The sequence below is a fragment of the Pipistrellus kuhlii genome, unplaced genomic scaffold, assembly GCF_014108245.1.
Source record: "Pipistrellus kuhlii isolate mPipKuh1 unplaced genomic scaffold, mPipKuh1.p scaffold_m20_p_100, whole genome shotgun sequence".
In the NCBI taxonomy this organism is placed as follows: domain Eukaryota; kingdom Metazoa; phylum Chordata; class Mammalia; order Chiroptera; family Vespertilionidae; genus Pipistrellus; species Pipistrellus kuhlii.
In genome coordinates, this window is record NW_023425406.1 from 66588 (window position 1) to 82874 (window position 16287).

The following is a 16287-nucleotide window of genomic DNA, read 5'->3' on the forward strand; positions in this document are numbered from 1 at the left end:
GAAGTCCTAACCCACAATACTTTGTGACTTCATCTCAAGATCTTGGAAGTAAGATTTTTGCAGATGAAAATAGTTAAGATGAGGTCATCCTGAAGTAGGCTGGGCCCTTCATCCAATATGTCTGGTATCCTTATAAGAGAGGACAGGGAGGAAACAGTTGTGTGGAGGTGGAGGCAGAGATTGGAGGGATGCGGCCACAAGCCAAGGAATGTCTGAGGTAACCAGAAACTAAAGGAGGTGAGGAACGAGCATCCCCTAGAGCACATGTGTCAAACACAAGGCCCGCGGGCCAAATCCGTCCCACCAGGCCTTGCAATGTGGCCCGCACCGCGCTGTCATCACTGCACTCTGCTGCGTTTCCATCACAATGACAGTTTATGACTGTTCAGTAAACCATTCGGCCCGCGATTTAGGCTGGATTTTAGATTTTGGCCCCTTCTCTGATTGAGTTTGACACCCCTACCCTAGAGCCTCTGGAAGGAGCACAGCCATATTGACACCTTGCTTTCTACCTGTGGACCTCAGCTCTTTATGCCTAAAACCTCAGAGGCTGGGTAGTGCTGTGCCATGCTGGCAAGAGGAAAGGAGGTCAACCTTATTAGCTCTCCCTCCCCACCTGCCGGCACTCTGCATACTTATGTGCACGTTCTCAGGGTGGAAGTGGGTACTATCCTGACCCCTGTTTCTAAATGAGGAAACTGGAGCTCAGAGATGGAAAGGAGATGTCCAAAGCCTCCCCACTAAGAGGCCACAGATCCTCGCCCTGGGCCAGGGAACCTCAGCACCACAGCTTTTTCTACTCCAGGCAATTCTGCCTCCCCTCCCCACAAACTACAAGGAATCCAACTGGCTTTCCCATTTTCTCAACTATGCCCATTTGGGGATGATTCCTTGCGAATTTTGATGTATCCAAAGATCAAATCGCATTGTTGTAGCTTTAAGATCTCACAAAAGAAAAATGCTCTGAAATCCTGCCTTGGGAACTACAAAAGCTTTGACCCTAGTCTAGGTTCTTGGCCAATCACTCTCCTGAGAGCTGGGGAGACCTGGGAACAGGGCCAGTCGTGCTTTCTTTGGTCAGATGCCGGGCGCCTTGGTTTTCTTCCTTGTGATAAAGATGAAAAGAGTCTTCATGTTTTCAGTCAACAAATCCCCACTGGGGAAGAGCTCTGGGCTGGCCCTGGGCTGGACCTGGGCCCAGTGCTGAGCCAGCCTTCCTTCTAGGGACAGGAGTGTTAGGTGCCAGGAGCAAAAATACAACAAGGGAGCGGTGGACAGAGTGAAACAGTGGTCAGAGAGGGTCTCTCTCAGGGTGGGGACAGTTGAGCAGAGACCTGATTGGGGTGGATGTCTGGAACAGAACAGTCCAGAAGGAGACAGCCAGTGCAAAGGTCCTGAGGCAGTGTGTTGAGTGCCATAACAAGCACCACAAACTGTCTTAAAACAACAGATACTTCGTCTCTCAGTACTCTAGAGACTGGAAGTCCAAAATCGAGGTGTTCGCAGGGCCATATTCCCTTCAGAGGCTCTAGGGCAGGGTCATTCTTTATTTGTTTAAGATATATTTTTATTGATTTCAGAGAGGAAGGGAGAGGGAGAGATAGAAACATAAATGATGAGAGAGTCATTGATTGGCTGCCTCCTGCACACCCCACACTGGGCATCGAGCCCACAACCCAGGCATGTGCCCTGACCGGGAATCGAACTGTGATTTTCTGGTTCATAGGTCGATCCTCAACCACTGAGCCACGCAGGCCAGATATTAGCAGCTTCTAGTAGTTCCAGGGGTCCCATGGCTTTCGGTCAAATCCCTCCAGTCTCTACCTCTGTCTTCATCTGGCCTTCTGCTCTGTCACTGTGTCTTTTCTTCATCTGGCTCGTGGAAGGACACTTATCAGTGGATTTGGGTCCCACCAAGGTAATCCAGAATGACTGCAACGTAAGATCTTTAAGTGATTCTATCTGCAGAGACCCTTTTTCTCAATAAAGTCACATTCACAGGGTCCGGGGTTTAGGACATGCGCAGAGCTTTCGGGAGGCCCCCATTCAGCCCAGTAGAGGCAGGAACATGTTCGGTGTGACTGAGGCCGTGCGGCTGGAGCCCAGAAAGATGGGAGGAAGGAGGAGAGTAGTGGGGGGCAGAAGCAGCCACGACAACAAGAGTGCATGCCAAGCATCTGGTTAGTGCAGAGCTCAAAACAACTGCAGCCATCATCATAGCTGACATTCTCTGCCCATCTGCTAGGTGCTGTGCCCTGGGTGCGGTCTGGCCTCCTGGCAACACTGACTCCACTCTACAGATGAGGAAACTCAAGCCGGCCTGTTAGGTAACCTCTGCTGGTCACAGGGTTGGCAAACAAGGAGGATGGAGAGCCAGGACCCAAAACCCAGGCTCTCCCTGGGCAAGATCCGTGCACGTCTGTAAGAATGGAGGCACCATCCTGGCATGGCTCAGTGGCTGAGCATCCACCTATGAACCAGGAGGTCACGGTTCGATCCCTGGTCAGGGCACATGCCTGGGTTATGGGCTCGATCCCCAGTGTGAGGTGTGCAGGAGGCAGCCGATCCATGATTCTCTCTCATCGTTGATGTTCCTCTCTCTGTCTCTCCCTCTCCCTTCCTCTCTGAAATCAATAAATATATATATATTTCTTAAAGAGTGGAGGCTCCCTTCCCACTGTGGGATGCCCCTTGCCACCCCCATGGGGCCCGGGCAGAACAGGCACATGTGGCGGGGAGGTCAGTGGTTTCTTGGTTTTCCGCTTCTTTCTCCAGGAGCAGGATTCTCAGGTTTTCAAGCTGATGTGTCTGGCAGTCAGGGTCAGAGAGCAAAGAGGTTTCCAGCTGTCAGTAGGAGAACCTTCTAGAAAGCCTGTGCTCTGCTCTGTGTGTTCCCGCCTCCTTACGCTGCCCTCCTGCCTGGCCCTTTGGCCGATCCTTCCCAACCACTGGGGCCTACCATCATTCTGCATTGTTGGCCCTCCAGCTGCTCACACCTCACGCTGACCTTCCTGAATTCTCTTCCTGGTCTGGTCCCTGCCTGTTGGGGCTCCATCCTATAGAACAACCCACGTGGGTGGTGTCTGCTCACCACTTCAGGTGACAGCATTGGCTAGACTTTTCTAAAGACGCCAAAACCCAGGAACACTTAACAGCAGACTTGCCAAGAGCACTCCACGGGGGCACTGGTTTTGTCCAGGGTGGTGGCATTGAGAAGAGGCGGGAAGATGCAGGGAAGCCTGCTGCAGAGCGCACAATCCACCTGAGACACTGGAGAGGCCGCACGTGGGAAGCTGAGCCCTCCATTCAGCAGAGACTGTCCCGTAGGGCATGCGCAGTGCAGACCCGAGGGTTGGGGACATTGGCAGCCTTTTGCCCCAGCTCAGGCCCCTGGGCATACTGGCTTCGGGAGCTGTGGCTAGTCCTGTGGAACCTTTGCAGTGGATAGCGACAAGCCTCCTGCCATCTTACAGCTCAAGAAGGGTCTCCCTTTACTTTTTAATATATTTTTATTGATTTCAAAGAGGGAGAGGACGAGAGAGATAGATAGAAACATGAATAGTGAGGGAGAATCATTGATTGGCTGCCTCCTGCACACCCCACAGTGGGGATCATCCCGGGCTTGTGCCCAGACTGTGAATAGAACCTCTTGATTTCTGGGATGATGCTCAGCCACTCAGCCACTCCCAGCCAGGCTGGGTAGGAAGGGTCTTCTTAAAGGCCCAGAGGCATCTCTTTGAAATGTAAGCTTCAAGGAGGGCACCCATGCTCTGCTCCTGGCTCCACCACCTGCAGCAGGGAGAATGCCCAGATAGCCTTCCTGATTGCCAGGTGACCAGCTGGGATGAGTATCTTGAGAAGCATCTGCCTGGCTAGATAAAAGGCTGGAGCTTCCTTCTGGCTTTGTGATCTTGGCTGACCGCCTACCATGGGCATAGAGGCAGGTCTGTCGAATGCTTGTTCAGTAGTGAAGCTGTTTTCTTTCCACATTTGTGGTAGAGGACTTTGGATGGGAAGGGTCTAGGGGAGGGGCCTCAGTGGGAGGCTGTAGATCTGGGGCCTGGGGCAGGGATCCAGGATTCCTGGATATTAAGCAATGACATAAAGTCTAGAGCAAGCATGTCAAACTCACGACCCGAGGGCCACATGCAGCCTACAATTAATATTTTGTGTGGCTCAGCCAATATAACGGTATGTAAGAAACGTTTTAATAAAAATTTCATAACTTAATTTTTACAATATCCTGTTATGCGATGTAATTATTAATAACGAACTACAACGTTTGCTAATGACTGATGACTATAATCGTGTTGCATTCATTTCCCTTATGCACCTTACGCGCAGGCGCACCATTTCTCTCCACTCATACCAGCAGCAAATAGTTTAGCAGCCAATGGCCACGTCTTTAGTCTTGGACTAACTAGTTTGGTGTGTGCACAGGAAATATTTCACTTTCAGAGAACAAGAAAAATAAGTTTATTTGTGTGACGCTTATTAATTTGTGCAGTTATTCAGTGTCTGGTAAGGTAATGTTCAAGAAAAAATATTAATTTTTATTAAAATGTTCTATTATTTTATGTTAACCATGACTCATTTATTTCAGCCCTTTGTATTCAGCGTGTCTCTATCGAAATAAACCTACGTTTCCGTGAAAATGGAAGCTTTTGTTGTTTTGCGGTCCACATACACTTTAAGCTTGGTTATGTGGCCCGTGTTAGCCTTCGAGTTTGACATGCTTGTCTAAAGGACAAAGACCAGGTGATAGGCATTGTGCTGATTCGCTCCGCATCACCTTGGCTCGGCTCGGCTCCGCTGGGGTACCCAGATTAGGGGCAAATATCAGCCTAGATGTTGCTGTGAAGGGATTTTGTAGATGAGCTTAACATTGAAACCAGTTGACTTTGAGTAAAGCAGATCACCCTCCATATGTGGGTGGGCTGCGCCCACTCTGCTGAAGGCCTCGAGAGAAAAAGATAGATCCAGGAAGAGGAAAAAATTATGTCTCTAGATTAGGATGACCAGACGTCCCGCTTTTGGCGGGACAGTCCCGATTTTTAAACCCGCGTCTCGAGGCGTTTTAAAAAAGTCGCGATTTTGGGAACTTTTTTAAAACGCCGCGGAACGCGGGACAATTTGTTAAAAATCGGGGCTGCGCTGCCAAAAGCGGGACGTCTGGTCACCTTACTCTAGATGGCCTTTGGACTAAAAAATGCAAATATTGTCCTGGCTGGTTTAGCTCAATGGTTAGAACATTGGCCCGAGGATCTGAAGGGTCATGAGTTCGATTCCCAGTTGCAAGTTCGATACCCAGCCCCATCAGGGCACATGTGGGAGGCAACCAATAGATGTGTTTCTCTCCCATTGATGTTTCTCTCTCCCCCAACTCCCTCCCTTCCACTCTGTCTAAAATCAATGGAGCCGAACCCGGTTTGGCTCAGTGGTAGAGCGTTGGTCTGCGGACTGAAAGGTCCCAGGTTCGATTCCGGTCAAGGGCATGTACATTGGTTGCGGGCATATCCCCAGTAGGGGGTGTGCAGGAGGCAGCTGGTCGATGTTTCTCTCTCATCGACGTTTCTAGCTCTCTATCTCTCTCTCTTCCTCTCTGTAAAAAATCAATAAAATATATATTTTTTAAAAAAAGAAGCAGAATTTCTAAATAAATAAATAAATAAATAAATAAAATAAAATAAAATCAATGGAAAGCCCAGCCGGTCTGGCTCAGTGGTAGAGTGTTAACTTATGAACCATGAGGCTACGGTTCAATTCCCGGTCAGGGCACATGACAGGGTTGTGCGCTGGAACCCCAGTGTGGAGAATATAGGAAGCAGTCAATCAATGATTCTCTCTCATCATTGCTATTTCTATCTCTCTCTCCCTCTCCCTTCCTCTCTGAAATCAATAAAAAAAAAAATTGTAAAATAAAATTCAAGCCGAAACCGGTTTGGCTCAGTGGATAGAGTGTCGGCCTGCGGACTGAAGGGTCCCGGGTTTGATTCCAGTTAAGGGCATGTACATTGGTTGTGGGCACATCCCTAGTAGGGGGCGTGCAAGAGGCAGCTGATTGATGACTCTCTCATCGATGTCTCTATCTATCTCTCTCCCTTCCTCTTTGTAAAAAATCAATAAAATATAATAATAATAATAATAATAATAATTAATAAATAAATAAATAAATAAATAAATAAAATTCAATGGGAAAAATATTCTCAGGTGAGGGTTCAAAAATATGTTTTAAAAAAATGTTTAAACACACAACTCTTCCATGATTCTCCAGCCCACTGGCCCACCTTGCAGATTTTGGACTTCCAACCCCAACAAGCATGAGAGGTTATTCCTTATAGATCAGCCTACTGGTTCTGTTTTTCGGGAGCGCCCTACCTGATCCAGTCATGAAACTAAAAACATGAACACACATCAACTAACTGCATAGAGAAAAACTCCTAGACATGCAGGAAGACCTCAATAAAATGCAATTATAATGGGCTATTTTATTGTTTAAAGTATTACAAATAGTGGTAGTACACATGTCTCCCTGATTCCCCCATTAATGGGCTATTTTAAAACGATGTTATAAAATTGTGTCACCTAGAAAAATCATACAGCCCCAAACAACCTTAAGCAATACATGCTCAGAACGTTAGCCAATACAATTAGAAATATATAATAAAAGATGACCATAAAGTTTTAATGACTCAGAAATTAAGATAAGCTGTACTACGCAAGCATTAGGTTGGTGAGGAAATGAAAAGCGAAATTAAGTCCGGTTGGCTTATCTCAGTGGTTGAGCATTGGACCTATGAACCAGGAGGTCACAGTTCGATTCTGTGATCAGGGCGCATGCCTGGGTTACAGCCTCGATCCCCAGTAGGGGCACGTAGGAGGCAGCAGCTGATCAATGATTCTCTCTCATCATTGATGTTTCTATTTCTCTCTTCCTCTCCCTTCCTCTATGAAATCAATAAAAATATTTAAAAAATAAAGAAAGAAAAGAGAAAATAAATATCTTCCCTGATACAAAGCAAAGAGGAATGTTAGCTAGCAAGATTGTGGGACACCAGAAAATGTCCTTCAGGGGGAGATCACGGTCTTAGAGTGCTTTAGTTATTCAAGATGAAAGATGGCAAAGGAGGTTAGACTTCCTCTTCAGAAATTAGAAAAAAAGAACAAAAACTAAATCAAAAGAAAAGAAATGGAATTAATAAAGATAAAGGCTAAAGTTAGTGAAGCAGAAAATAAAAGAAGAGATCAAAATCAAGGGGTTTTTTTCTTGGAAAAGACCAATGGAATATACACTGAGTGGCCAGATTATGATCTCTGAACGCATAGTAATCTGGCCATTCAGCGTATACATACATATATATTAGAGGCCCAGAGCATGAATTTGTGCATGGGTGGGGTCCAGCCAGCCTGGCCAGGGAGAAGAGACATGGGCAGTTGGCTGGCCCACCTACTGGTCGAACTCCTGGTCGAGGGGACAATTTGCATATTACCCACTGAGTGTACGTATAAATGGCAAAGAAAATAACCCTGCAAATAGTGAAGAAATGAAAGAATTATGGCAATGCACTTGACCGCCTAGAGAGGAAATGGACTTTATAAACTGCAATAACAAAGGTGCTCATCATTTTTCAAAAAGCAGCATCTAGCCCAGCTGATGTGGCTTGATAGTTAAGCATGACCCAGAAACCAAGAGGTTATGGGTTTGATTCCCAGTCAGGGTACGTGCCCGGGTTGCAGGCTGGATCCCCAATGGGGGTTCATGAAGGAGGCAACTGATTAATGAAGTTTCTCTCTCAGCGATGTTTCTATCCTACTATCTCTCTCCCTTCCTCTCTCTCTCTAAAAATCAAAACCAGCATATTAAAAAATAAAAATAAAAAAGCAGAGTCTAACAAGATCCCATTTATGCAAAATCATAAGTGAATGCGTGTGATTAAGTGCATGTAATATGTGGGGGGTGGGAGAGAAAACGTGTGGGAGTGGGATTGTCTCTGCATGTGGTGTGTGCACGTGTGTGTGTGTGTGTGTGTGTGTGTGTGAATGGGAGTATATGGTGTGAGTGATGGGGAAAGTGGGGAGTTGCGTGTTTTTTGTGAATGTTGGGTGCACGTGTGCATGAACCCAGGCCCAAGCTGCTCTCAGTTAGGGAATGGGAGTCTCCAGTGTGAAACTTCAGACACTCGCACCAGGCATTGGTTACTGCAAACACCAACACCGTTTCCACAAGAAAAGAACGCAGGCGGGCCAGCCCATTTCATGGCTCTAGCTTCTGCTGCGGGATCCTGCACGGCCTGGTTTGAATTTGGTCCTCCTCTCACTTTGCCTCCTGCGCAAGGAAGACCTGGAGATGCTCCTGGCCCTTCTACTTTGGTACTCATCCCTCTTCAGGAATAATTCTGGTTTCAATCGGCTTGGGTCAGATATCTCCCAAGTATTCTCCTGATCACAGCCACGTCCCCATTGGGAGACACTGAGGTAGCTCAGCAGCCAGTGATGCATTGTGATGAGAAACAGGTGGCTGGCCAGGGCGAGCTGCAGCAGAATTGATTCTTTGAATCTGGCACCTGTCACACAGCATAATTACTAGTCCCAGTTATCCCACCCTCACCCCCACCCCAACTGCTGTGTATGTATTATATCTCAGAGCTTAGCAGAGTCTCTGGTGTGGACATGCCTCAGTTTGCCCCACTGTTCACCCACTGAGGAACATTTGGGTTGTTCCCAGTCTGGGGCTATCTATATCTATAAAAGCCTAAGCAACCGTTATGACCAACTAGAACGACCAGATCGACTGGTTGACCAGTTGCTATGATGCTCACTGGCCACTATGGGGCAGTGCAGGAGCTTCCCTCTGATGGTCAGTGCACTCTCACAGTCAACCTCCCATGGCCCCTCCCCCGAGCTGGCCAGCCCTCCTATTGGCCCTGATCAGGGGGGTGGCCAACCAACCTCCCGGGGTCCATCCCCCTGGCTGCTTACCCCCACCCCAATAAGCTTCTTTTTCTGCTCAGCCCAAGGGACCCCACCCATGCACAAATTCATGCACTGGGCCTCTAGTTATGAATAAAGCTGCCAGGAACAGTGATGTGTGAGTCTTTGTATGAACACATTCATTCATTTCTCTTGGGTAAATAAGTACCCAGGAGTGGAATCTTTTGGTCATGGTAGATGCATGTTTAACATTTTAAGACACTGCAAAACTTTTCCAAAGTGATTACAGCATCTTACATCCCAGCAGTGTTTGAGAGTTCCAGTGTCTCTCCTCCACCACCACCACCAACCCCCCCACCCCCCACTCATCACCAGCGCTTTGTATGGTCAGTCTTTTGTTTTTTGGCCATGTAATAGATGTTAAATATTCAGGGATTTTGAGAGTTACACTCCACCATTATTAAAAACTAGAGGCCTGTTGCACTAAGATTCATGTAAGAATTGGCCTTCCTTCCCCTGGCTTCACTCCTGGCCACCCAAGAGCCGGCAAGTCCTCACTCCCAGCCAGAGCACGGTTCCTGTAGCTCCCTCTACCTCCCCACCCTCCCCCTCATAGCAGGTGTCCCACCCCACTCACCACTCCATGCCTGCGTATGCAAATTAACCCATCTTTGTTGGGTTAATTTGCATACTCGCTCCTGATTGGCTGATTGTCACCACAGATGTATGGTCAATCTGCATATTTCTTTTTTATTAGTGTATATTAAATTTTATTACTTCCACTTAAATTATATTAAAAATTAAGAAGATAATCAAAACTCATGTCTTATTTCACCACATTTTACTATTACCTATCATGTTCATTTGGTGGGAATCTATGTTGCAGTGTGCTGCTGGGAATGTCTTCCCAACTTCACATTCACTGACATCATGTGCAGCCTGAAATTGACCTGGTGGAGGGATTTACACCATGGGTATCAGCACATGCTACAAACCAGAGTGTAAACTATTATTGTTTGGTTGATTAGGTACACTTGAATCTGTAGTCATTCCATTATGAATAGCAAAAAAAAAAAAAAAAAGAAAGAAAGAAAGAAAGAAAGAAATTTTCTAATATCAAAATGTTATCCAGTTCAGCAAAGAAGTCACTTATGTCACCAACGTATGTGTGAAGTTCTGACATACATCTTTGTTGTTTCACTTTCATCTTATTAAGACAAATGAAACTATCAACCAACATTGTAGTGAAGAACCACGTTCATTCATCAGTTGCAATTGAGGGTGGAGTACAGATACAAAAGTTTGGCAAAAGTAAACGAAGGGGTTGTGTGAGAATCAACTGGCCACATTAAATTTATAAATAGCGTATTGTGTATGTGATGGTATATTTCGCATAGATTGGAAATTTCATTACGTGTAAATTGTGTGCTTACATCCTTCACACCAGTAAAATGGATAATAAACTTATTAAACATGAAGGAGAGACCCTATCCAGGTTATCTCAGTGGATAGAGCATCCTGAAGGGTCCCAGGTTCCATTCTGGTCAGGGGCACGTACCTCAGTTGCAGGCTCCATCTCAACCCTGGTCCGGGTGCATGCGGTAGGCAACCAATCGATGTGTCTCTCACATCAATGTTTCTCTCCACCTCCATTCCACTCTCTCTAAACATGAATGGGAAAATATCCAAGGGTGAAGTTTAACAAAAAAATAAAAAATAAAATGAAAACATTCTTTTAAAAAATATAAAGGAGAGAGAGAGAAAGAGAGAGAAATGATTTATATTTACTTTCCTGGAAAGCTGCTGGCACCCCATTCGTCAGCACATCACTGCTTCCAGGAAGTAGTAAGGCAGGCTCCAGCCTATATGTGCAGTACAGAAGGCAAGTCCAAGCATGGGCTCTGAGAGCGCACCCACAGCCAGGCTACCATGAGCTCAGGAGAGCCCAGAGTGGTGACAGAAAGGCACCTGGACCGCCAAAGATGGGAAGGCACTGAACCAAGTCACTACTCTGGGACGATGGCAGTGGCCACAAATTGGGGTGTCGACCTGCTCCCCAGGGCCTGGAGTCCAGCCCCTCCTGGCTTACCGGCTGAGTGTGAAGGGACCCTTTTGGCATCACTTACTTCATGAGTCAGTGGCCCAGGGCCTGGCCAGCCAAATAAAGGGGACTCGGCTCTGCTGGGGCACCAGCGGATCTGAGGAGCCCTGGCTGCCTAGATCCTCGTGGTGCCCCAATTCTTTCAGCTCCTGCCTGGTACAGGCAACTGACTGAAGGCCTCACACCGGCCATGCCTTGTGGTGCGTCCCAGGTGGGTGCTTTCCTGAGGCAACTAGCCCTTCTCAGGGGGCTCCGCAGTGTACGGGCCACATTCCCAAACTGGCCTCTGCCCATCTTTCCCTTATCTCACTCCCTTCCCACCCCTTCTGTTCTGTCTCTGGCCGGGCCCAACCCCTTTACTTATTTTTTTTTTAAATATATTTTTATTGAGAGGAGGGGAGAAGGGGAGAGAGAGGAACATCAATGATGAGAGAGAATCATGGATCAGCTGCCTCCTGCATGCCCCACAGTGAGGATGGAGCCTGCAACCTGGGCATGTGCCCTGACCGGGATCAAACCATGACCTCCTGGTTCATAGGTCGACACTCAACCACTGAGCCACACCGTCAAACTGCTTCTTTTTCCCTCAGTAGCCATCCTCCCCCTCCAGGCCCGTTCTCCCTCTCCACATAGCTGTCTGAGAGGTATTTTAAAAACAGAAACCAGATCCTGCCCCTCTTCTGCTTACAACCCTCTGTGGCTCCCCATTGCCCTCGGGGTCAGTCCGGACCCTCTGGCCCAGGGAATGCGGATGATCTGACACGGCCACTGCCTGTGATCTGGCCTCACCATTCCGCCACCTTGCACATTGTAGTGGCTCTAGTCACATTGACCTACTTAGGGTTCCCCGAACGGGCCCAGCTGGATCAAGACTCAAGGCTCTGCTCTTGCGAGTCATTCTCGGGTGTGGCCAGCCCACTCCTGCGCACCTGTTCTCCCTGTCTCTTGAACATCCCTTCTGTGCCTTGCCCCATTGTTTGGTGACACAGGCGGGCCCCCCAGAAGCAGGTTAGCTGGCTCCCCAAGAAGCCCAGCCGAAGCAGCTGCCCTCCCCACGGAGCAGCCTCCAGGTCCTCCTCAGGCCTTGCCCTGAGGGACAAGGGGCCCAGGACGGACTCACTGCACCAGCTACCCCACCTCTTCCACACGCCTCAGGTCAGCTCTGCAGCCCAGCCCGCCTCTGGGTGCAGCCTAGCGCCCCCATCACACCCCTCACCCCACACACTCCAGTGGGCCCTTTTCCTGCCAGGCGCTGTGTTAGTCTACCAACCTATCATATCATTCCATCCCAGAGCAGGGGCTCCGGGAGAGGGAGGAGCTGGCAAGAGCTGGAGCTGAGCTTTGCCCCGGTGGCTCCGCCCCTGCTCCTCCTCCTCCCGGAGAAAGCCGGAGCTCCTTGGGGGCTGGGGCAGCCGCTCCTTCTTTCTTGGGGCCACAGCAGATGTCCCTACATCCCTGTTCACTCATTTCTGAGGTGACAATGCAAGGAGGCAAAGGTAGACCAGCCGAGGAGGCCAGTGGCTTGAGGCCCACAGCCTGTGAGCACTCAGGTCTTTCCCATCCCACCCCACCTCCAGCCCTGAGCTCCCTGCAGGGAGAGGCCACCAAGGGCCAGACCTGCGGGGCTGCCCCCTGGGCCCTGACTGGGCTCCCTCCCTGGCCCTCTGGGCAGGGCATGGGGGGCGGTGAGCAGAAAGTCAGCTGGTGAGCAGTTGGCAATGTTTATTGTAAGGCAGGGTGAAGGGTGGGAGCCTGAAGTGGCAAACTCCAGGGGGTGAGGCTGTGGGCTGGGTAAGCCAGTGCCCAGGGAAGGCCTGACGAGTGTCAGGCTAAGAAGATGCCCGGCTGAGGATGGGGCCAGGGAGAGAGGTAGTGGTCCAGTGCCTGCTCCAGACCTCAGTGGGGCCGGATGGTCAATGCTGGTGCTGCTTGTGGTACAGGAAGTGGACCTTGCCCCCCTGGGTGGTGACATTACCTAGCCCCTGGCACTCAGTCCTCCAGGCTCGGGCTGTCGGGCGGCGTGTACATGGGCCGGATGTGAGCCCAGCTGCGGGCCTGCTCGTCGGCCCAGGTGAGCAGCTCGGCAGCGCGGTGCAAAAAGACCATGAGCAGCGTGTGCACATCCCCCTCGGCCGAGTGGGCCGCGCTGGGCTCTGCCTGGAAGTAGCGGCGAAAGAGGCTGCCCAGGCTGTAGCCCTTGCAGCCCTGGGCCCGGGTGCCATGGCTGTGGGCACGGTCCAGGCCCCGCAGGGCTGGCAGCGTATCCAGGCAGGTGGTATCCCGCGGCAGGTGGGCACCTAGGCGCTGCAGCTCCGTGCACAGCAAGGGGAAGTCGTAATCAAAGCCGTTGTGAGCCACGAGGCAGATGGGGCCCTCCTGGCGGCTGAGGAAGGCCTGCAGCGTCCGCACCACGGCCTCGTCGAAGCCGGCCTTCCGGCACTGAGCCAGGCCCTCGCTGCTCAGGCCCGTGATCTCGCTGGCCTTGGAGGTGAAGGGGCGCTCCGGGCACATGCACAGGGTAAGCTTGTCAAGGATGCGGGGCAGCACGGGGGTGCCAGCCTCATCGCGCTCTGGGCTCTCCAGAGAGGAGCGGTGGACGGCGAACAGGGATATCTCCGCAATCTCGGGGTCCACATTGGGGAGCCCAGTGGCTTCCAGGTCCAGGAAGACAAAGGTCTCAGCCCGGGGGACCTCAGACATGGTGGCGTTCGCACGGGGACAGTGACACCTAAAGTTGCCAGAGCAAGAGGCACAAAACCTGAGGGCCAGGGATGGGGCTGCCTGGGCCCAGCCACCTGCAGATGCCCCAGTGGCCAAAGCTCCAGCCCCTCTAGGTCTCCTTCCCGCCACCCACACTCCATCCAAGAGGACCTGAGGCTTAGGGGCGACTTTAAAGGCCCACATTCAGGGAGCCTGCCAAGGGGCCTCCAGAGCTTGGACCTGGGGCCCAGGAACTGTCACTTCTGTCCAGGATGAGGCCTGTCTGGGGCTCATCACCCCCTCCATTCTGGCCCCCCGTCCCTCCTTGCCCATCCCCACTACTAAGCAGTGAAGGAAGCAAAAAGAAGGCCTGTCTTCAGGTCTAAGTCATCAGAGACGTGGAAAAGAATAGCCCAGAATGGTATCTTTACTGAGATACCATGGCCCAGAGCCTCAGGCATAGCAGCCCCAGTGTGCACCCCTAGGCTCAGCTGCCAGGAAGCAGGCACTTGAGAGAGCCTCCGTCATCCCCGGCCTCCCTGGCACTCAGGCGCTGGCCCCAACCTGGCCTCCACCTGCCTCTGGGCCCTCAGCGGCTGTCCTCGCCAACCCAGCCACGCTGGCTTACCTGGGGCGGACGCTGTGGTGGCTTCCTGGGCTGCCGGGCACCTGTCTCCTGCACACAGGCTGCTCCGGGCGGCCTTTAATCAGTGCCCTTTAATCAGCAGCCGTGGCCCGCCCTCAGCCGCCTGTTGGGCAACGAGGAGGCCGGAGGCCGCAGGACCTGTGTGGCCGGCTCGCCATCCCCTTACTCGCTCACAGCCACCGGATACACACACACACCCGTGTTGACAGATCGGGAAGCAGGCTCCCCAAGGAGAATCTCGGCCAGCCCATCGGCCACGGGCCGAGGACGTGTCGTCACAGGCATGAGGAGGAAGTGCGAGCCTCCCGCCCAGCCGTGTCTGCAAGTCTGAGCCAGCCGGGCCGCAGCAGCTGGGCTTGGCCAACCTGGGTTCGATGCCCAGCCCCACGCTGGGGCACCTCTCAGAGGCATGAGCACCCCCCTTGTCTAGGGCACAGTCCCCCTTGTCATAGAGGACCAGACTGCCTCTTGTGGGGACAGTGACCTTGGAGTTGGAAAGCAGCACCCGCACACACCTTATTCGGCCATGAAGGCGAAGGGTGCACTCTAATGATGGGGCCTTAGTAGCACCCCCGTGACTAGGGGCTCTTCCTCACCCACCATGTGGCCAGAAAGGGGAAATGGCATCTGCTTCCGGGGTACAATGACCCACAATATCTAAGGAGCCTGTAGCATGGACTTCCGGGTTATGGCAGGGAGGCAGGAGGCCCGGCCCTTTGAGCCAAGTGGGTTCCGGCTAAGCCAATCCCTCCCGTCTGAAGGAGCAGGGGGAGGGGGCTGTTCCAATATCACCTAAAGCCTCAGGACCCCGGGAGCAGGGGTGAAGCCCAGCCCCTCACCTTTGGGCTCCAAGGCCTTCCCAGCCCACCAGGTTCGGCCAAGAGTGAAGGACACAGTTAAGGTAAGAGGCAGGGGAGGCAGCAAGGCCATCCCTGGTCAGGAAACCTCATTCTGGAGCAAGACATGCCAGTAGTTGGCCTGTCAAGTTGTTGGCGCACCTGGACAGTGGTGACCTTGGGCCTGCCTGTCCTCCCACATCCCACTGTAACTGTGTAGGGGATGCCCCAGGCAGGCAACTAGGGTTCGGGGAGGAAGGAGCTTGAGTAGGAGGAGGCCTGGCACCAGCTCCCAGGAGCCTCCGCTTTGCAGCACCCACAGGAGACTCGGGGAAGCAAAGGCCCAGCTGCAGGGAACAGGGCAGAGGTGCCAGTGAGGCTGGTGGAGGCCACCCCCCCCCCAAGGCCTGCGGAGACAGGGGCCCCACCAGTTGTGCCTGTTCTTGTGCTGGGAGGGAGGGAGGTGGCTGTGACAGGCACACTGCTCAGGAAGATACTGGGTCACCCTGAAAAGCCCAGAGAGCAGCTTCCTGGACAACCAGTCTGGTCACCAGCAAGAATTCCCCTGGATGTACCAGGCGCCCTGGGGAGGAGGAAAGAGGGAACATGGGCTGGGTCCACTGGATCCCCGATGTCGTGGGTGCAAGGGACGGGGGTGAGGGACTGCGAGGACCCTGAGACTGATCACAGGAGGGGCTGCAGCTGGGCAGGGGGCAGGCTGTGGTCATAGGTAGCCAGGTGTCATGGCAACGTGGGGATTTCCAGCACTTGGCATCACCAAGCGTGGCAGGGGGTAAAGTGAAGCACTAGGAGCTGCTCGTGCCCATGCAGACCAGGAAGGAGTGGAGCAGGGCCAGGCCCCCCAGGATGGCAGGTGTGGCCCAGGCCCTGGGACCGCCAGGATGTGAAGAAGGGAGGACTGGGCAGCAGGCACCACAGGCCACTCAGCCGGGGCCGGCCAGCAGGAGGAAAGAAGGAAGGAGGCCGTCACGCAGAGCCATGGGAGCAAAAAGCAGGCGAGAGGCAATTTCTTCTAACCTACGGTTTCCTTTTTCTTCAGCTCGCATTGCCCC

General features: G+C 51.7%; 1 protein-coding gene across 1 annotated transcript; it reads right to left on the reverse strand.

The window, feature by feature from the left end:
* Window positions 1-12741: 12741 nt before the first annotated feature.
* Window positions 12742-16285, reverse strand: TREX2 (three prime repair exonuclease 2). Its single transcript, XM_036429978.2, has 2 exons — window positions 14361-16285; window positions 12742-13760 (listed from the first exon to the last, which is right to left on the reverse strand). Exon 2 carries the CDS (start codon window positions 13730-13732, stop codon window positions 13022-13024), a length of 711 nt encoding a protein of 236 aa, XP_036285871.1. The 5' UTR covers window positions 13733-13760; window positions 14361-16285; the 3' UTR covers window positions 12742-13021.
* Between the last annotated feature and the right edge of the window lie 2 nt (window positions 16286-16287).

Coding starts and splice junctions, on each gene's coding strand:
- TREX2 (XM_036429978.2), bottom strand. CDS start 13,732: ATGTCTGAGGTCCCCCGGGCTGAGACCTTTGTCTTCCTGGACCTGGAA.